A 22,572-nucleotide genomic window follows, 5' to 3' on the forward strand; every position below is an offset into this window, starting at 1 on the left:
TTAATGAAGGAATGAGTGATTGAAAATTGCAACTGGAATTACAATTCATGAGAACATTAAACCAACTACAGAATATCAACCTCAGTTGTCCCTTGCTTTTAAATAATGCTTTATTCAAAATCTGCAAGACTCATCTGTAATCATTGACACAGTTCTTTAAATACAAGATTTTTTGTTGTTGTTGTTGTTGGACGGTAATGTAATAGCCCACCTGTAACCATTTTTATTAAAATATACATTATAAGAGTTTGGAAATTGTACACAAATGACCTGGCCTGTGAAATTATCATCTGTCGAGGAGAGACAAATCGCTGATATAAACAAAACTGAGCCAGAGAAGGCAATAATGGGGGAAGGGGGGCATACAAAAATTACAAAAGGATGATATATTCTCAGTTAAAGTATAGCAGTTATGTTTAATTACACACACAAACATGCATAGACATGTCCATGTTAAAACAAGGCAAACATCTGGTGTTGAAAAGTTGACTGCTTAATATTACAGACCCCATCTGCAAGTTAACATTATGCTTCTCGAACAACAGCCTCAGCCCTGCTGATTGTTTATATTGATTTTCACCATAAACAATTGCATCATTTATACCCAAATTCTTTCAATATTATATGAATGCCCCACATAGATCTGTCCCAGTCTTACTGTGGTCCTAAGTCTATGTAGCTGGGTCCTCATGGGCAAGGTAATAGAACAGCAGTTGAACTGTTGACCTCCACTTGTTCCAGTTTGTCTGGCTGAGGTGAGCTTGAGCTGGCATTCTGTGTCAGGAATCCTGTGAATAAAATGTACACGATTAAGCACAGAAGGGAAAATAATTTCTTCAATACAAGCAGTCAGACTTATCTATGAAATTTAATTGAGGTTACTGAGGAATGTCATTTGTCCATGTCCAAGAAAAGGTATACATGCAATTTAGGGCAACACTACCGTACTGAATTACCTTCTCCACAATATACACATTTTTTGACTTTGTAAGCTGCATGATAAAGTTGAGATGAGGAATCAGGTGATTTGTTGAGTAGGAAGTGTTTCAAATGCAATCGAAAACATAAAAGGTGTCCTGAATCTGATCCTCTATTTTGGAACTATTTTTATATGTAAGATTAAAAAATAAGGCAAAGGAGTAATTGTGACAATGTGATTGGTCTTGACAATATAGGGCAGAGCTATTAATGCCAGATCTGCAGAAGATATTTAGTGTTGAGACTACACTTTCCCCTTCATTTTCTCATTAGTGGTCTCCCATAAGATCACTGGCTATGCAGTTCAGATTAGCTCTCTAAATGAATAAACACTCCTAAGGATTTGGGTAAATGTAATTTCTCCATATTGTATTCATGTTGTTGAATGTTTAAAATATCTTTAAAAGCTTTGTTTTCTCAGTGGAAGTTATAAACCGCCAATAAATGTAGCCTGTTTTAAAGCATTTAAAATGGAATTCTCCTCATTTAATGCAAAGCACTATTGAAAGTACTGCTCACGTAGGGCTGTAATGATAGAAACCGAATTGTGAGTTTGGTGTATCATGATTTTTGACCCATGGTTCGATACATACCTTGATTGTGTGCGTGTTTGTGTGTGTGTGTGTGTGTGTGTGGAAGGGGGGGTCAATGCCCAGTTAGTTAGTGGTACATCTTGATATTTCATATGATTTCTGCCTGAGTAATGTCAAAACAAGCAAATAACCATAATTACTTGTTTAATGTTGGTTCCCCCAATCACACCAAAGATGCTCAGTTCATAGAGCAGTAAGTAAGCCAGAAAATAATGACCTTAACTCATTCACTGCCATTGACGTCTATAGACGTCAATTGCATTTTCAATGGGGAGGGCTCATGGGTGGGCTTGGGAACGATCTGGCAGAGTTTCAGGCTTGTAAACAGACCACAGTGAATCTAGTTTGCACGCGGTCCAGCGAATAAATATGCTTACTTCTTACATCAAGGATGGAAAACACGTGAACGGTATGATCCAATACATTGGATATTGCTATATAGACTAACAAAAACTTTGCTAGTGCTAGCTTGCCAAGTCTACCGTCCTGTTCAGAGTCTATAGCGACCATCAGAGTCCCTAGCAACCTTGACGAGACTGACGAGATAACGGTGCAATCGTGGTTGACATACTACTGAAACGCTAATGTTCAAACGATTTTAAAAATCGTTTTCTCCATTTTTTGGTCAAAAACAGGTGTTTTTAGCAAAACTAACCCATGTTCTACTGACGATTACTAAAGAACGGAAAATGATAGAAACAAACAGTTTTTTTCCTGGTGAAAGAAGAAAGTCTACTCTTTCATTTGGTACCTTCGGTGTTTACATAGTCATAAAGCTCACCGTTCGGTGGATCTTGGAAAAACAGTAAAAATGCTGTAAAAGTATGGAGCGCTCTGCACTGAAAATGGCTGGCAGCCAATGAGTTAAACATGAACTCAAACCAATCAACTGATTACCAAAATACACTATATTGCCAAAAGTCGCTCACCTGTCTTGACTACCATATGAACTTCAGTCACATCCCATCCTTAATCCATAGGGTTTATGATGATGTCGGTCCACCCTTTGCAGCTATAACAGCTTCAACTCTTCTGGGAAGACTTTCCACAAGGTTTAGGAGTGTGTTTCTGGATTTTTTTGACCATTCTTTCAGAAGCGCATGTGTGAGGTCACACACTGATGTTGGACGAGGCGACTGGCTCTCAGTATCCATCCTAATTCATCCCAAAGGTATTCTGTTGGGTTCAGGCCAGTCAAGTTCTTCCACAGTAAACTCTGTCATCCTTGCCTTTATGGACCTTGCTTTGTGCACTGGTGCAGTCATGTTGGAACAGGAAGTGGCCATCCCCAAACTTCTCACAAAGCTGGGAGCATGGAATTGACCAAAATCTCTTGGTTAATGCTGATGCATTTAGAGTTCCTTTCACTGGAACTAAGGGACCAAGCCCAGCTCGGGGATGGTCCCTTCCTGTTCCAACATGACTGTACACCAGTGCATAAAGCAAGGTCCATAAAGGCATGGGTGACAGAGCTTGGTGTGGATGAACTTGACTGGCCCGCACAGAGTCCTGACCTCAACCCAACAGAACACCTTTGGGATGAATTAGAGCGGATACTGAGAGCCAGTCACCTCGTCCAACATCAGTGTGTGACCTCACAAATGCGCTTCTGAAAGAAATCCCAGAAACACACTCCTAAACTTTGTGGAAAGTCTTCCCAGAAGAGTTGAAGTTGTTATAGCTGCAAAGACCGGACCGACATCATAATAAACACTATGGATTAAGGATGGGATGTGACTGAAGTTCATATGTGAGTCAAGACAGGTGAGCGAATACTTTTGGCAATATAGCGTAGTTGCAGATTCATTCAATAGGGGACAACTAATTGATACATTGTTGCAGCCCTAGCTCAGACATTTTGATCCTGAAGTCTTCAGGTTATATTGCTTACGGGGGAAGACCAGGGGTCAACATGTCTGAGCATCACACTGGAAATAACGGACCATAATAAGTTCTCTCTTGTTCCTAAGTAACATAAACTGACAATTGAATGTTGAGCTCTGAAAGTTGAACCAAGTTCAATGCTAGCGCTGCAGCCATTCTGCCACCGAACCATAGAAAATAACACGGAACCTTCTACTTGCCAGTGTGATCTCTGCCTTAGTGCAGAAAGAAAAGGGAGAAATCTTTTCCACCTGTTTTTTATATTCACCCCATCCTGCAACCAGGATGTGTAAATTGACCTCTTTTCACCATCTGCCTACTTGTAGACATTCTTATCAACTCACCAGATCCAGTACCGATGTAGACACAGTCTTCCTCTTCATCTTCTGTGTCTGCCTGAAAACCATCGGTCTCCATAACTTCTGTCTGAGAGGGTAAACATAGATTAAGCAATTTGATTCACTTTACATAGAGTGTAGTCCATGAGCCAGCAGAAAAGTCGGTGCCACGATAGGGCACCAAACCAAGCGTTTTATTTTGTTTGTCTATGACCCCACATGACAAAAATCTATGATGGACTTTCCAAACTCACAGCTTAAGATTTCTACTTAAGTACATTTTCCATTGAAATGAATGGGATTTTATGGATTTACAGTATTTATAAGTTGCAGTTCTCACACATGCTGTCCCGCTCCCGCAATAATGTGCCATTTTTTGTCCCGCTCCAACCCGCATCTGTACAATTGTCTCTAATCTCGTACCTAAGATTTTTGCTCTTTGATATATGTAAATATACCTGAGATACAACAATAAACTTAACTTGAACTTGATCACTAAACTTTGATGTCACAATCGGTTAACTCCATTCAATTGCGCTTGTGGTTCAGCAATTGACACGCAATTTGCATTGTAGAGGGGTCAGGGACAGTATGGTGGTGACGATTACTAAGATGTCACTTCATTACATAAACAGTACATTTCACGCAATATGGCAAAGCAGATCGTTAGCTTTCTGTGCATCGAAAAACTTGGTATTAGCGTGTGTGGCATTATTGGCATTATTTCTCGAGTGGCATGACTGCATGGCTGATTATGTGAAAATCAGTCAATTCCGGTCACCAGCCAATCAATCAGTGCATTATGTATTAGTAAATCAAGTGGTTGGCTGATCCATTTTGGGCTGTGCCGTGAAGGGGAAAGTAATTAAACCACCTAAACCATATATTGTCAAGATGTGAACTAACATGGGCTTTCAGATTTCCCACACTCCTTCAATAAACTTTGGCACCTCATTTGGCAGCGATCGGCTCAAAATGGCTCATGGACTAATAAACAATGTAGAGAAATAACAATTTGGATACACTTCATCTGCTTAAAAAAGAGGTGGTAAGGGGGGTCCTTACTTGTTCCTGGTCTACACACTTCTTCATGAACTTTTTGATCGACATACTGCCAGCAGATTTCCTCTTGGAGGAAAGAGTGGTAGTAGGCTGTGGGGTGTTTGGCGAGTTGCCCTGTGAATTCACTGGTAACAGGGAATCCTCCCGACATTGCTGAACACCAGGTGTGAGGTAGTTCCACTGACAGGGCACAGGTAGGGACTCAAAACTGTGACGTGCCAGGATGTCTGCATGGACATACCAACAGAGGCGCCTAAAGCAAGATCGCTTCTCGTACACAGCACTCTCCTTAATCAGGCGCTTTAGACCCACTCTGTGCAACAAAAGATGCATATTATATTTCAGAAACATTTTCACAGCAGTAAGTATAGAATGGAAGCATTTGTATTGCAGAAAGTTTGTATTCTATGATTTTGGTTACCTGGTAGGAATGCTGTCTGCACAACCCTGGGGGCTGCTGACAAGAGAGACTGCCTGCTGACGACAAAACTCCTGGAACTCGGAGATAATTACTTTACTGCTGTTCACATTTCCATGTAGTAATGGTAGAAGCTGGGGAAGCACTGCAGGATGAAAAATGTTTGTTTAAATGATATTAATTTCTTGCAACAGCCCTATTCCAAAAACACATACAAGTGTTTTAAGTATAAGCACTGTATATATATGGGCAGCCGTGGCCTACTGGTTAGGGCTTCGGGCTTCTAATTCATGGGGGAACATCGTTTTGTTCAAATACAAAACGATGTATTTCAAATACATCGTTTTGTATTTGAAACTGCTTTAGCTAACTGAGCGCGTTTGGCCCTTCTCGGCCACCGTAACTTTTGGCAATGTTGCAGCAAATTTGCAGCAGTCATATGCAAATTAGGTTCATCAGAAGTTCCCTGGAAGTTTGCTATTACTGGCCAAGTGTGATGGCAAATCACTAGCGAACACATTTGGCAAAGTTCTGGCAAAACTCATTGTTGCCAGAACTTTGCTGAAAGTTTGCCTCTAGTGGCCAACATTGGCAAATTTCTGGGAGTATTTTTTGATGAACTCATTTGTTTCCCATAAATCACACACAAGATTGCTGAAAATTTGCTGCAAACATTTAACTTTTGTAAGGGTAACCCCCAGAGCAACTATTAAATAACAGACATATGTATGCCCACTTTGGATAAAAGCATCTACAAAATGAATAAATGGAATGACTGTGACATTGACATAAATATTAAAGATAACACCCCGCGAGTGCCCTGTGAAGTGGCATTCAAATGATCCATCCAAGACCCCAATAGGGTCCAATACTCACATACACTACGCTGCTCTCCTGTTGAATTCTCAGGTGAGGAGGGCTCATCTTTTGGGAGGGGCTCCAGAACAGAGATGGCATGGGCCTGCAGCACTACCAGCTGAGCATGAGAAAACTCAATCTCTCCTTCCCATAAGCAGCCATTAATAACGGCTTCTAGCACCTTCACCCTCTTCTTAGAAAGCAGCTCATCCCACTCACGAGCCTTCAGCTTTTGATGCAACTTCTGCTTCTCAGGGTCTCCCGCCCCCTCCTATACAACAACAAAGAAACACATAATTTGTCATCAACACAGACTGTTGAAAAATCATGCAATATTCCAAAAGAATTAAAGCGTAACTATCACCAATATGCAAGGGTCTTTTTGAAAATGTACACAAGTCAAACTTTCTTTTAAACGCATAATAACGTTGGAAGCGGCATTTTTAAGATTGACCGTATTGTTGCTAAGAAGGCTCAACACAACATGAAACTTTGATCGAAGTATCAGTTGGGTCTCTACACATGAACTAGAGCACTGAACATTGTTTGTGTACAGAGTTTGCTAAAGCTTACTGGTCACTGTGTAAGGATGCAACTAAAATGTTTCCTAGGTTACATCGGTGCACCCAACAGCCTCACATCTGCCGTCTCTCCACAAACAAAGCATTTGTTCTCCTTTGACTGAAACATCCTTAAATTCAGGACCATTGTCACTCGTTTCAATTTGGGGCCTTGCAGTCGGAATTGTTGTTTGACACTTCGAATAGCGAAGACTTCTCTGAACTCTGGGACCTTGAATTTCCCCTTGGGGATCATTATCTATCTATCGATCTATCTATCTATCTATCTATCTAATGATGTATGGCACATCATTTTTTAAGTCGATTTGAATAGCCACTGACACCCTAGAAAGCATTAGAGTATAGATAGGAAATTCAGGCATAGCTACTGAAATATGTTAACTACCTCCTCCTCCCGTGCCCCTTCCCCATCTGACAGGTATCCATGTGGTACAAAGAAACCATCATCATCGTCATCATCATCTCCCTCTTCATCATCATCCTGCAAAAATAAATAGGGCGACAAACGTATCCACAATTTAAATCACAAATCCTGATAGGTAAAGAATATGTAAATAAATGTACTATAATCATAACACTTGGTTATTTATACAAGAAATTGGCCAGAAATCAGAGCTGAAACAAACTGTGAATAAAAAATAAATAAATAATACAAAAAAATTGTACTCACTCCCTCGCTGTGTGATAATGACTCTCCAGGCTCTTCCTCCTCCCACTCCTCATCGCTGTCTACTTCATAGTCAAATAGTTCCTGCAGAATGACAATCATATCAAAGAATTGATAACAGTCAACAAGTGGGCTAAAAGATTTCATCCACTGCACACTTAGTACATCCCCATGTTTGTCTATCCCAAGCTCCACCCAAACCAATTATCCTGTAATACACCTGGAAGATGCCTAAATGTGAGCCTAAAGATGTTGCTATATAAAACATCAAAAGGCCTAGCTGGTCTGGAAATACTGTGATTCCAATCACATAGTGCACTCAAAAATCCTTGATTTTTGCTCCATTTCAACCCTCCCTGGTGACATTTGACCAAAGTAAGATTCTAATATCATCCTAACATTCTTGACACGGTCCACTCGTCAAATCCTGGACACCATTCTCCCAAAATGTTGGATGTTGCTAGGATGGCATCACGATCATAAGTTGGTAAAATTGCAATATGTGAGGGGTTTTTCCAGATCGCATATGATAAAATATGTAATAGCAGGCTATTTAAAAATGAAATGTCATTCTCAACAAGACTAGATTTTGCAATGCCTCCACGTTATCCCTAATCCCTAGTCAGTCAACTGAGACAGGTTACCATAAGACTGTCAGTAGACCCTTGTTAAAGTGATTACAGGTTAGGTTTCCTTTCCCTTCAACTCCTGGTGAAGTGTACCCTGAAAATCCAGAGTTCTCGCGAGAACACAATTTGAATGGTGTCTGCAAGACACTCTGGCCACAAGCAATGATGCAAGTTAAGTTTACCCCAACCATCGGGGGTAACAATCAAATCAGTAGTGGTGCAACGGATCATCATTGATCCGTGATCCGTTCGGATCAGTATTTTCGGTTCGGCACACGCATGATCCGCGGATTGATTTATAATAATTATTAATAATAATGTCCATGTGTTCTTTTGAAGTAACATGCGTGTCCAGAAGGCTTGCTTCTAGTCCCTCCCTACAGAGCCGTAGGCTCTGCTCCCCTAGCCTGCCTGCGCGTCTTTTCTGCTCTCACAAACGTTATTAGCGGTCATGCCATAACCAGCAATACATGGCTGCTAGTTTAAGTGCTGATGTGGTTGCACAGCAGCAGCACAATAGCCTAATATCAAGTTTGTTTGTGCACACTTACATCTCTCAAGTTTGTTGCGCACCTACCTATGCTATGATATTTAGGTCATTTAGGCTTAGCCTATGGGTTCAATGTCAGCAATAAGCTACGCAACCTTGGCTAACTTGTACATCTGGAGATAGCTTGTGCTCACTAAAATCATAAAGGAGCATTGCAAGACACTCATCTCTTTTATGATCCCAGAAAGATTTTCTTTGACTTGTTAGTTTTATTAACATGTATTTTATCTAATGACATAGAAAGCATAACGAATTGCATCCACATATCCTTGTCATCATGCACTATGTCCAACTTATTTTCTTAAGAATAAAACCGTGAGACTGAAGGCTAATTACCCTCACGTATTTCTTAAAGCGACAGGGACTCAATTACACACACCTCCTATGCGCACTACTGCTACACACCACATTAAAGATATGCTAAATCAGTACACAAATGACTAAACATTTGTAGCTACTAGTAATTATGCAGATTGTGTGTGGAGGGTCAAGCAGAATCTTGGATGGCCACTGGTGTGCATGATCACACAATATTCAATATAAGGCTACTGGTGCTTAAACACCAGATCAACTAAAATTGTAAAAAAGCATCGAAAAAGTAATTCTTGACTTAGTATCGGTATCGAATCAATAATTTTGGTATCGTGACAACACTAGCCTACTTTAAACACATGCTGAAAGTGCTTGAGCCACGTTACAACATCCCGTCAAAGACAAAACTATGTTTATTTGTCTTGTCTTGTCTTGTCTTTTTTTTTTTTTTTTGCTGATCCGAAAAATTATCCGATCCGTGACTCTTGATCCGAGGATCGATCCGAACCGTGAATTTTTCGATCCGTTGCACCCCTACAAATCAGTGTATCTGATATAGTCCCTGTATCACATTTTACCATCAAACTAACTACTACAAAAACTTGGACCATTGTGCAATTGTGCCTTAACACTTAAAAGTTACTATGTAATTTAGTCCTTCATAGCACCATCATGTTGGTATAATTACAGAAAGATTATGTCATAATAAGTAAATCCTAAATATTTATTGCTTCGGTAAGTACATATTTACAGCAGTTATTACCAATTTATTTTACGCAAGTTATTTGCATTGTTGTTGTATAGTAATTACACAGTAATTGTCTAGATATTACACATTAATTATTTGTAATATGTGGTTTAAAAATATTATTATCATGAAATTGCATATTACCACAACATTACCCAATTATTACTGATCTGTAATGTAAAGTGTTACCAATTGCGTTATCTTGGCACCAGCTTAGCACCAGCTGAATGCTGCAATTTAAAGAGACCCTAGGCAACTTTTTCATAGTCATAGAATCGCTTAGGAATCGTTGTTTTGCTTGACTGACCAGTTTATCGAAAACAGTAATATTTCCTCCCGCCCCCAGTGTCCCTATCCGCTATTGCAACCTTGCAGTTTGTCTAGGAGGCGATCGCTCCTTGTTTACATCTGGAAGTCTGAAACGCGTAAGGAACAAGAAGAACCACGCTTGCAAATTATACATATATATATAACCTATGTATAAATATACACGCTAAAGCTGTAGAGGAAGCTCTGCAGAGAAATATGCAAGCATAAAACGAGCGAAAACGCAAAGCGAAACCGAAACCGGAGATGAAATCGCCAATCCTGCATAGTTTCTCTTTAAGGAAGGGAAGAAATGCGCGGAAAACTGTCTCAATCGACCTATATCACCCCGGCTAAGTTGGAAATGAGGTCCTAAGCCCAAAATTCCGAACTACTCCTTTAAGGCCTATATATATATATATATATATATAACAGTTAATCATATTTTTTTTTCACAAATCCTGAACGACACTTTAAAAGAGAAACACTGCCATCTCGTCAAACAGTAGTTCTACCTGTAAGTGATTGAGTTGAAGCATACCTTGTCTTGCTGTATGGGGCAGCGTGCGGAAATACATTTGCTCTTTTTACGCCAGGTACCCCAGTAAGCTGGCCTGTAATTCTCATGGAACTGCAGGAGTTTCATCCGACCCCGATGCTGCTGGTCAGGCATGCCATCAGTCTGTGGTCCCTCCATCACTACCAGACTGTTGCGGAGATTTGTAAAGAAGCACAGTGTTAGAGGGTGGACACGAAAAGACTTCTAAACGAAGCGTACTTGCCTACCTTCTATGTCAAAAAATGCTAATATTATGCTGAAGGCATATAGGTTGGCAAGTCTGAATATAAGATAAACAATCATTCTGCAAACAATTCATTGCCTGACATCATACAATTGCAGACATTTTAAGGTCTTAAATATCAAAAATGAAATAAGACATTTTAAGACTTTTTACGGAATCCGCAGGGACCCTGCTGATATGGCAAGCTAGTTCACATGAGAGACAGAAGTAGTCTATTCTCCCTGTTGGTAAGCAGTCGTTTTCCACGTCAACGTGGCGCAGTAGATGCCATAATTCAATACAAAAATATATTCCCATATAAACATAGGAACAACTTATTGACCTGAAGAGTGGCAACAGGTTGAAGCAACACAACCCTCAGCGTAGCGTGTCAGAATATCCCCAAATTCTCAGATTCTCAATAAAATGTATTTCGGTAGGTTAGTCACTTCTGCAGCACAGGCTTTTCCAAACGGACGGTGTTCAAAATGCAACACAACCGTGTTCAAAGGTGTATGAAGTCAACTTGAGGCTGTGTGTGTGTGTGTGTCTGTGTGTGTGTGTACAAAATTGAGTAGAGAATCTCATTCCAAGTAGCTTATTGAAGGATGACACTGAACTCATTCCAAGTAGAATGAGTATTATTAAGAATGGCCATCCTACTACTATTACTACAACAAACATGAAAGTGGGAAAGTTGAGATGCTCTAGCAAAAGTCCTACCTTCCTGGATCTTGGTGTTTGGGTAGTGTTGGACCACAGTAACGTGGCTTCCGCCTTGTCAATTCCTTCAACCAAGTGATGCTCCTGTCTGGCTTAACCAGGTATTGGTCTAGTTGCTCGAAAACGGCATTCTCACACTGCACCCGACACACTGGCGCCAAACACATGTTTTCCTTGATCTCAAATGGGGCAAATTTGCCACAAGCAGAGGCTAGTGTCTGAAAGAGAGATTATGTCTGAGATTTGTTGTGTTTTTAATACAAAAGACATAAAAACAATGAAACAATTGTATGAAATGTAACCTTTGGGGCAAGCTGAGTCTTGGGCTTCTGCAAGAAGCGTGTGATCTCTGCTTTCTCTGCTTTAATCCTCTGAAAATAAGAGAACATTTGTATAGTCAAAAACAAGGGGAAAAAGATTATATGCCATAAAATTGTGTTGTTGTCTGGAAGCCTTGTACAGCCTGTGAGGTTGACTAGGTATGAACTCAGGTCTATGTGATAAAAAAGGTTGAGAATGTCTCCTTCCATTGTCCATAGAGGGTGTCACAACAAAATATGTAGTATTCAACCTGCAGTGTTATGTAGGCTATAACAATGTCAAAATAGATCATGTAGAATGAGCAGGTGAAATATTTAGATCTGTAGTATTTTCTAATTATTTTCAGGCAGGTCATTGAGTTGCTCAGTCACGTGGAATAACATGCTAATAATTTCTGAGAAAATAAATAACAAATAATCATACAGGCTACAGCTGTCACCACTTTATCCTTTCCTGTTTGAAGAGAACTCACTATGGTTTTGATATATTTCCCACGCCATTACTTGCATGAGACCAGACTAAAATACTGTCTGAAACACATTCGATATGTGAAGATTGAAGAGTGGAGAAAAAGACTGCTAGGATTGCCACCTTACATAGGATATGCAATCTAGATGAGTGTCCCAGTCCCACACAGTAAAACTCATGATTTAATTTTGACTTTGGACATTTAGTAGCGTGTTTGTGCTGCCTCGGCCATTTCGCAGAGAGCTGCCTATTTCTGTTTGAGGTGCTGCCACCTTTGTTGGCAATAGCCTTTAAACACATTTTGCAGCAGGGCTTTGCATGTTCTGGATCAGACACTGCAAAACCGAACAAATTTCAAACAACCGAGGACACACTTTTTAAAACAATTTTATGCAGCCTAAATACCGCTGGTTTTGAGACCGCCGCTGAAAGAAACCATGGCTCTGTTCGATTCCGGAGAAACTACTGCCTTTTCAAACGAAAAAAACTATTTTAACTTTTTACTGTCTTTTAAGATATCTTAGATTTCCAAATAGTTGGTTTCCATGGTTTCCCAACGTTATTAGCTATAAATTTAGAAAAATATATATATATTCAGGGTTACAATTATGCCGTTGAATCATACTATAAGTGGTATAAGTGGCACTTGCAGGGACTATTTTAAAACAATGGCCAGATATTACTGATTTTTCAATCCCACTCCAGACTATTTTCCCCTGGATCTGAACTCAACGCACATCCTTTTCCTCTTTCATCCGTTTCTCCTCCACCTTCTTTCGTTTTTCTTCTTCTTTTGCCCTGAAGTAATAAAACAGAAAAAAAAGTACAGGTTAAGACTAAGCTTTTTATTACAGGCGTGTCAAGCTAATGAACATTTTGTTCATGGGTCCTTGAACCAGCTGGTCCTCAAGCCTCCAGAACTGAGAATAAGCATAACTTTGCAACAAGTAATTATGATGGATGTGTAAATCTAACAAAAAACAACCACAGATGAGCACATCTTAAATGCTATTGCCTGTAGCTTAAATGTTCAAATGCTTACATGTTAACCCTCTAACCGTCTGGGTCTAAACAAAACATTGGATTTTTGCACAACAATTTCAAAAGGCCATGGCTTTAAAGTGGTCAGAGATAAAGTCCTACTCTAAATGTGAAAATCACTGAGTATGAACCAAAGTTTATGAAGGGTTCAATTCTCATCTACTTTGCATATATGACATCACGGGATGGTAACCACATCAAATTATGCTCCTTTCAGTAAATACTGGTTGTTGAACATATTTGATCAGAGTTACTTTGTTTTTGTCATTTCACCGACATAACAAACAAACTAGAAAACAGTCACATGTAAACCAACAATAGTAAACTATTACTATAACCAAAAACCCTATGTTATTATACAATTAAGTAGCCTGTTCAAATCAGTTCCTATCGCGAGTGACTTTATAGTTCTCCAGAGCCCTACTTTTACTAGCCCTGCTGTCTGTACCACGTCAATTACGGACACCATCATCATGATCATCACTTGCGCAACGCGATCGCACGTTTCACTTCCATTTTATAAAAGGACATGAGTCTTCTTCGTGTGTTTCTCGCGAGTAATACAGATACTACTTCTTGAAAGCGTTGTGTATCAAATTTGGGCTTGAATCGAAGCTCTGGATGTCTGTCTGCCAACTAGTGGTGGAGAGTACAAATGAGATGTCACCCTACTTGGATCTACCGTTTGTTTTAATCAGTGATGTTGCATGTCGCAATTCAGCGACTTCGGCGGTTAGAGCAGGGGTCTTCAACCTTTTTCAGCCCAAGGACCCCTTGGCTGTGAGAGAGACTGAGCACGGACCCCCACACCTGGCACACCTCAAATCATGCTTATCATTTGAACCGTCAGTCATTAGTGCCTACATGCATGCACGTACGCGCACGCACACACACACGAACGCACACATTCTAAACATAAGTTATTATTAACAGGGGGGTAACTGCTTTATACAACTCGTTTCTGATAATTCTTTACATAGTGTTGCATAAACTCGCCCTATAATAGAATGAATGTCGCAAGGGTCAACTAAGGTGGATATGTAAGGGATAATCAACGACGCACCGTGCGTTTAGGAAAATAATGCACGTTTTAAGTGTTAAGGCGAGACACGGCAGGTGAAAATACTGTTTTTGTGACCTCCGGTCAATTTCGAGATTTTGAGCTAGTTTGCTACTTTAGCATGTATTCTACCACCCTACTACAACAACAAAGTCCGATTTGCACATTTAAGTGTTTATTTCACGAACTTTTGTCTACTCGCGCCTATATATTTCTCCTAATTTTACCAAAAGTTCCCATTCTAAAGTGTCATGTACTACCGTGATCGTGATCCAAATCATATCGTGTTTGATACCGTTGGAAAGCCCTATTTCTCCTACAAGACGCTATGCTATCCAAATATGGCCATTTCCTTTGTATTAGCAACCAATCGCGAAAGTTCAAAGACGAGTCTAAGCTGAGAACGCATTTCATTGGCTGTGTTTCAAGGCTGTTTTCTCAAAACGAGTTTTCCCCCACACGCCATGCAAAGGATCTCCACTTATGCAGCACCTACATACACCAAACTTTCCAGTCTTATTCCTAACTATATTTGGAAGATATTTACAGAGGGATTTGTTGATATAGCATTCTTGGCATGATTTACATGACTTTTTATGCCTAAAAATAGGGCGAAAATCCACTTTTTAAGCCAATTGGCAGTATTTTCTGATTTACTGGAAAACAAAAGAAGATATTCATAATCCCCTCCGTAAATGTTTTTTTATTTGATATATTAACACAACAAAAAAACAATTTTCAACCTGGCTTTTGCCAATGGTCAGATCCTTCGCATCAAAATATATGCAAATTAGCGCATATTTAATGAGATATAGCCTAATTAGCATATTTAAACATTAAATTAAAGAAAACTTGCAATACATTTTATTCTCCAATTTATGTGAGTATTCAACTGGTAAAGTTTCATGAAGATATCTTCAAGTTTAAAAATTTCCCCTATTCACCTGGGGTGTCTCGCCTTAATAAGGTCCCGACACCGCAGGCATTATTGCAGTGCATTATTTTCCTATAAACGCACGGCGCGGAGTTGATTATCCCGTTCATACCACTGCTACTATCATTTTCGTTTATATTGCCGCTGTCTTAGATACAACGTTGCTGTGTTTACCGTTACATTCACATTGGCGAATTAATATTCAAGTGTGAGAAGCTCCGCTTTAACCCTCTCTGGTGGTATAAATTCAGCTAAATTCAGGCAAAGCGTAATTTGCTCAACCTGATACAGACAGAGAGCCTCTGCATCTTGTGTAAATATAACTTGTCTTACACAAGGAAACACAAACACACAAGATTATCGTTATCGTTTCATTTTGGTGGTATGACATCGCGGAGAACGTTGGATTAATGAATTCACGCAGAACGCCTTGCCGTGCAAAGACCTCAGACTCTCATTTAAAAAAACCAAAAAAACAAAGCAAAACATCACACAGAACAAATAGGCTACCCCGCAAAGTTCAGGGTCCATCAGTCCCGACATTAAGCAAACGAATCAAACAGTCGAAACGTAATTTATCTCCCAGAATGAAAAGAACGAGTTTGTTAATGGTCATGCCGCTGAAAACGAAGCTATTTAACTAATAGGCACGGGGGGAAAGTGTTCCATTGGGTAACACAATGTTACAGGGATCACATTATCACATGCATGATTCATGGGTAGCCTACAATGTGTTATTTAAAAACGAATATGAAGCGATTTTCATTGAACATTATGTTAACTTTGACAAATGTTATTTTTTGGAAGAGAAAAAAATGCTTCAGACGAAATATTTTCGCGGACCCCCTGCAGTACCTCCGCGGACCCCCGGTTGAAGACCCATGGGTTAGAGCAGGGGTAGGCAACCTATGGCACGGGTGCCACTGCTGGCACGCCGAGGCATAATCACTGGCACGCGCCACCAGCATCAGCAAAAAAAATAAATAAATCTCAGACTGACAGCAGGATCTTCCAATCCCTCTTTTCAGTGTTCGGCTCAACATACCTGTGTGAGCAGGTATTTTCGCATATGAAAAGTGTGCTCAGCCCTATCGGCAGCCGTTTGACCACGGACAATTCCGAGTCGTGTTTACAATTAAAAGTGACAAACTACGAACCCCAGATAAAAATTGATGATAGTGGCACACTCTTTGACTAGAAATGTTGAAGTTGGCACTGGATGTCTCAAAGGTTGCCGACCCCAGCGTTAGAGGGTTAAGCTAAAATGTTATTCTCTGTTAGTCGCTTTGGATAAATTTGTCTGTCAAAAGAATAATTAAGCAATATAGCACGAGTGGGAGTGGGTTGTTGCTGGATATTCCCACGGGTGTTGTTCGGCCGTAGCCTCGAGGCCGGAGGCCGAGTGGCGCAGGCAACAACACCCGTGGGAATATCCAGCAACAACCCACGACCACGAGTGCTATATTGCTTTTATACAACAATTCTATCACTTGTTTTTTGCGCTAATTTCCCATTATAATGTAAACGTTTAAATCGCTAAAACTGTCTTGTTTGTAGAGCTACTTCTCTCCGCCACACATTTCTATTACTTGCAGGACAAACTGCCGTTACTAGTTCTAAATGGATGGTGGCTATGGCCAAAGGCCAGTCGTTAGTTCTAAAAGCACGTTGCTATGGCCAAAAGCCAGTCGTTAGTTCTATCTCTCCCGTTGTCAAGCAATAAACGTTAGCTCGCATTGCGTCTGGTTAGGACATGTTTTTAACTTTGAAACATCACTATTTTACTTAGCCTACATGCCATCCAACTAGCTAATATCCACCTCCGTCATATTCTACGTTCTGAGCGTCTGTATTTCAGGTTGGATGCAACGTTACATTTCGTTTTACACTTCACAACTTGACATTGTATCGCGGAGTGATTTATTATTAGCTGTGAAAAGTCCGAGTGGATTATCGTGGGATATTTCAACTCATGGAACGTCTCTCGGCCAATCAGAAACAAAGAAACAGCTTCATAGAACCCAATTGTTGTATAAATGTAATGTAACTATGGCGAACAAAGAAACATGGGAATAATGTACTCACTCTTGCTTAGATTTGCGTTGTTCTTCCTTTGCTCTCAACTTTTCTGCCTTTTCCTTCTCGTCTTTTTCCTTTTTTTCTCGCTTTTCCCGCTCTTCCTTTTCCTTCTTTTCCTTCCTCTCTTTCTCCTTCTCTTCCTTCAGTTTACGAGCCTCTAGCTTCTTTTTCTCATTTGCAGCTTTGGCTTCCATCCGCTGTCTCTCTCGCTCAGCACGCTGTTGTTGCCTTTCCTCCTTCTGCTTTAGGTTCTGCACGAAAAAGAGTATATTAACACCGCATCAGTAGAGTAAAACTAACTTCTCACAACTGTCGAATGGGTGAACAATCCAACCCTTGTTGAATTTTGCTTGACCATGATAGGAGCGGACATCGAGAGATCAAATAAGCTATGTGCCAAGCCTACTAATTTGGGAATCCCCATTTAATTTATGTGCCAAATATGTAGTCCTAACAGTCTGTATTGCAGCAATCAAAAAAAAAGAGAGAATGACAACTACAAAAGCACTGACTTTTACAGGAGAAATCTAGCGAGTTCTCAAAGAGCGCTGCTTCTCGAGATCACCTAGTACTGTTGGTACAGAAAAAAATGCTACACTCTGTAGGCATGTGTGGGCTGCCTGGTTGTGTTAGCTGTTGGCTAGCAACTTGGTAGCTGTTGGGTAAAACAGATTGTTTTCAGCTTTTTTGAACAGACATTATTCAGTGATCTAGAGAAACGGAGGTCTATGTGAAAACTCCCCGGGTTTCTCCTTTAAAGCAACACAATGCAGTTCTTTGACCTTTACATGAAGGCTTCAAACTATCTAATTTTGATGCTACAATGACTTATAACATAGACAACAAAGTTTCTGACATTAGCAATGCTTGCCGACTACTTGATATTGCACTACCCGGTGTTCATCAGGTAGATAATGAACCATTTAATATTTTTTTTGACAAATTGGGTACCATCATTGGGCACCATCTTTGCTCTTAATGGTGTTGAATATTGATTACAAAGGGCATACATATCAATTCAATCAATGGTGTCGCTTTAAGGAGATTTTAGCAAAAGGAATGAAGGACACATGAATTCACTTTGACCGCCTTACCTTAGGAGAGATTCTTTTCACATCTTTCATCTCTGAATCCCCATCAGGTTCCTTTAATTCAGAAGAGATGACACAAATGTGTATTGCATATAAGCCTAGTATCCAACAAAACTTAGAGCTTTGGAATGGACGATTCCATTGAACCCACAAAGTTGATGCAAAATTCTACACATTACAATTTAATCTGATGGCAGTGGCAGGTCATCATTTAGAAAGCATATACAAAATAAAAGAGTTATTTTACCATCAAAACACCTCATTTTTTGCCAAGTTAGTTGCTGACATCTACTTACTGTGATAGAGGATGATGGCGGGCACTGACCAGTCTTGTGAGAATCTGGTGAGCTCTCCACAGTTGATAGAGAGCTAGAAGAGGCAGTTGATAACCGCAAACCATTCTCATGTATACATTCATTTTCAAAATCGCCCTCCATATTCTCCTCCATTTCAGCATTTTTCACATGGTCATCTTCTTCTACTTGGTCATCACTCTGCTCTTTTGTGACTGGCACAGAAGTGTTTGAATTGATGGTATGTGAAGAATCCAGATCACTTAAAAATATGCTGTCATCTGTGGGAGCAGAAGAGGGTGCTGGTACAGCAACTGACTGCTGCTGGACAGTGTCAGAGGAATTGGAATCTTCTGTTAAATCAACCACTGCCACAGGTGCACAGGGAGGAAAAAGCGGTTGTCTCTTTTTAATTACAAACCCATCTAAGGGCCCACGTCCATTAACGATGGGTGGTCGCTGACACTGTGGAGGAGAAGTGTCATTTGTATCATTCTCTCCATCAGAAACTCCACTTCCAAGGTATGACGAGGTGGGGGGACCTCTTGCTCTTTTTGTTCCCACGTTCCCTTTGAGTTCAGGATTGAGCCGTTTGAAAGGAAGACGGGCTAAAGGAAATAAGCATAACTACAATTAACCAATCTGGTTACACTGATACAACTTTTCCCAGGAGGACGTCAAATGAACTTTTTGATCCATCTATCTGCTAATGGTGGGTAAACAGAAAACATTTACCTGACACAATATGTTTCAACTGGCCATAGAAATATGAGGTCATTTGAAAAAAAATAAAAAATAAAAAATCTTGCTGTATCAAAATATCCACCTTTCCTCAGAGATGGTCTTAATGATGTGCTTAAAGCAAGTCAAATGATCTCAGTTTGTGCATGATTATATGATATAATTATACTGTACTGTAGCCTAAATGGTGGATAATTAAGCTATACATCATGCTGAAGCATGGTATTTCTGAAGTTCTGAAATGAATGGCATAGACCAACGATTGCAAAGCAGTCACGTTCAAGAAACGTTTACTTTTTTACTTTAAATGCAATTAAAACTACCTTTGCATGAAGCTGGGGGTTGTAGGATTTTGTGGTGTACGATGACTTGACCTACCTTGGATAAGCCTCTTGGCAGAATTACTTTTGTCACCACAATCCATACCTGAAAAAAGTGAAAGAATACATACAACTATTGTTATACTCATCTGGAATCTCTTTACCTTGTACTGTTGACGTAGGCTGGGTGAACCCTGCCTGAACTTCCGGGGAATTTGAATTTCGCCCGGCAGCTCAGGCTGGAAACCTGCAGATCTTTTTTCGCTGTTTACTGCCAGAACCTTTGGCTCCAATCAGAAAAGGCCATACTCTAGTCCTGGCACGCTATTGGCTGGTGACGCGACGATAACGAAACTTAAGCGACGCAAAGTGCAGTAGAAACAAAGCGCTTAGTGTTTAGTTTTTTCTTAATTTTCTGCAATGAACCTCTACAGAATCCAATTGATGGATTTTTGTCATAGCGACAAAGAACGTCAATCCCTGTATTTTTCTATGTATTACAGTACAGGTCAGTGTAAATACATTATTTCATTTTTACAAATAGATCTGGTAAAAAAAACAATTGATCATCATGCGTTACTCTGAACGACATTCTGGGGAAAAACAGGTTCAGTGTATTGGTATTTGCATTTTCCCTTTTACTAGAATGATTTTGGCATGTTTTAGAGATTAGTCTAGATCATTACACCAGCATTTCTGAGTAAGCAGAAGTACCAAGCAAACACCTGATTGTAGGATGATCAGAAGTTAGTGTAAAACCCGTGAGACCCTGTCACCTTTTCTGAAAGCTTAAATGCTTATATGATACGGCTGCTGACATGGATACAAAATGATTGACATGATGAGCATAAACTGTTATCAATTATGAATGATTAGACAACAACATGCAAAAAGGGTGGATATTTTAGTGGAAGAATTGGTCCATTGAAATGGGACACTTTCACTTATAGAATTAGTCATTGCCAATTGTTCTGGCTACTGCAATCCTGAAAAACTTGCATGTGCAAGTTTGTCACATGCAGTAGCCTTCAGGATCAAAAGAGAATGGAACGTCTATTCATTCTTTAACATTAAACAGACACTTTCATGAAACTGGAGTAATAAAGATACGCTTTTACATTTGAGTGTGTTCGTGCACTTTGCTTTTTCAAACTTCAGCTCGTGCGACTACTAATGCTATTTGCAACAGCAAAACCAGTAGTAAGTTCTCGCTCTGGACACCTGTGCGCACGCTAATGTGAATTGTGCAAAGCGTGTTTGCAACAGTACTACCGGGCCTTTAATAGCTCCTACTCCCGCCAAAGAGCAATGTTTAACGTTAATTCACTTTCATCACCGTCAACCTAGGGTAAGTCGGTCTGTACCGTAAGGTTAACAGTTAACGTAAACTCTACTCTGGATAAGTGAAGTTGATAACTGATCTAACCAAATCTATGAAGACAGTTGCTATATGTTGCACTTTCAACGTTATGTTAGATATAGACGTCAACGATAGCGTAATGTAGCCGTAACTGTTTAAGATTTAACATGACTCACCAATGACTCCAGGGTGTTTACAATAATAGCTAGCCAATTAGCTAGCTAACTAGCTAGCCAAAAACCCACTAAGGATTGCAGGTAACGTTAGTGAAGAACATTAATCATCAACATTTGTCTTACCATTAGACCGCATTATTAACGTTAAAGTTAGCAAGCAAGCCATCAACTTTAACGTTAACGCTCACGATACGTTCGTAACATTCACGTTGTTACAAACACGTTTGAAAGATGAACGACAGTGAGATCTTGCTAGTTAACTTTGGCTGGAAATAAACTCACGTTAACGTTCAACACCACAGCAACTTCCCATGCGATAAAATGCCACAACAATCAGTAACGTAGACGTAGGCCAACGTAAGACCTCTATTACAGCTCGTGTTAAAGTGAGGCGTAATGATTTAACATTAACACATTAACACTAACGTTGGCATACCCAACACAGAGAAACGATAGGTAATGAGCCAAGTAATGTTAACACTACATTAATGAGTAGGAAGCAATGTTGCTAACTTTGAATAAACTGGTCGTTATTCACCCCGGTTCTGCTTTGCACAAAAACTGACCAACACTAAAACATACTTTACATGTGGAAACTATAATCCACTAACTTGTTACTAATCGTAATGTTACTTAACGTTAACTTACCGTTATTTATTTCGGGAGCAGAGGCCAAAGGCCCGTCCGCAGATGGGTCTTCTGCCGCCAGCATCACAACCATCCAAAATGTACCTTGTTCGAAGGGTGTTAGCCAATGTCAGCTAACTTAAAATCCGAACTAAGGTTTGTGAAGGATTTGACGTGTATACTAGTCAAAATCGTCCCTTACACCCGTAACTTTCGTTCTCCCATATACTGCTGATGGCACTAAGGACGCAGTTATTAGTTACCTGTGTTAACACGTCGAAATACTTTTTACAGTGCAAAATGCAGAATGTATTGCCACTCTTCACAAATCCTTTTCTATTCGGCGCTTCTTGTCAGTCAGAATTGGCGGGAGTGCCGCAGAGGCTCAACATGCCTACGCTGATTGGGCAACTAATACGTTGACGTCTTCAGAGAGTCACGTGTGTCCGGTTACGTAGTAGGCCCAGTTCCGTACAACTTTCATTAGGCTCATTCGACTTGATGCAGCGCCGCACAAATCTGGCGTAACATGATGCATGCTGGGTTGAATCAGAGCCCTAGGCTGGGTGAACCCTGCTGCCTGACCTGCCGGCGAATTTGGATTTCGCCCGGCAGCTCAGGCTGGAAACTTG

At 40.1% G+C, this 22,572-nt stretch overlaps 1 protein-coding gene across 2 annotated transcripts; it reads right to left on the reverse strand.

The window, feature by feature from the left end:
- Nucleotides 1-85: 85 nt before the first annotated feature.
- Nucleotides 86-22,329, reverse strand: chaf1a (chromatin assembly factor 1, subunit A (p150)). 2 transcript variants are annotated; one of them, XM_062555633.1, is made up of 16 exons: nucleotides 21,962-22,329; nucleotides 19,836-19,883; nucleotides 18,720-19,324; nucleotides 18,427-18,477; nucleotides 17,339-17,583; nucleotides 12,956-13,016; nucleotides 11,732-11,800; nucleotides 11,430-11,647; nucleotides 10,466-10,631; nucleotides 7,383-7,463; nucleotides 7,098-7,193; nucleotides 6,150-6,402; nucleotides 5,277-5,418; nucleotides 4,859-5,168; nucleotides 3,800-3,881; nucleotides 86-788 (listed from the first exon to the last, which is right to left on the reverse strand). In XM_062555633.1, the coding sequence occupies exons 1-16, from the start codon at nucleotides 22,032-22,034 to the stop codon at nucleotides 688-690; spliced, it is 2,601 nt and encodes an 866-aa protein (XP_062411617.1). In that variant the 5' UTR covers nucleotides 22,035-22,329; the 3' UTR covers nucleotides 86-687. The 2 variants fall into 2 exon arrangements, with proteins under 2 accessions (XP_062411617.1, XP_062411618.1); XM_062555634.1 differs by lacking the exon at nucleotides 21,962-22,329 and adding an exon at nucleotides 21,437-21,541.
- Nucleotides 22,330-22,572: the final 243 nt, after the last annotated feature.

This window comes from Sardina pilchardus, chromosome 15, assembly GCF_963854185.1.
Source record: "Sardina pilchardus chromosome 15, fSarPil1.1, whole genome shotgun sequence".
In the NCBI taxonomy this organism is placed as follows: domain Eukaryota; kingdom Metazoa; phylum Chordata; class Actinopteri; order Clupeiformes; family Clupeidae; genus Sardina; species Sardina pilchardus.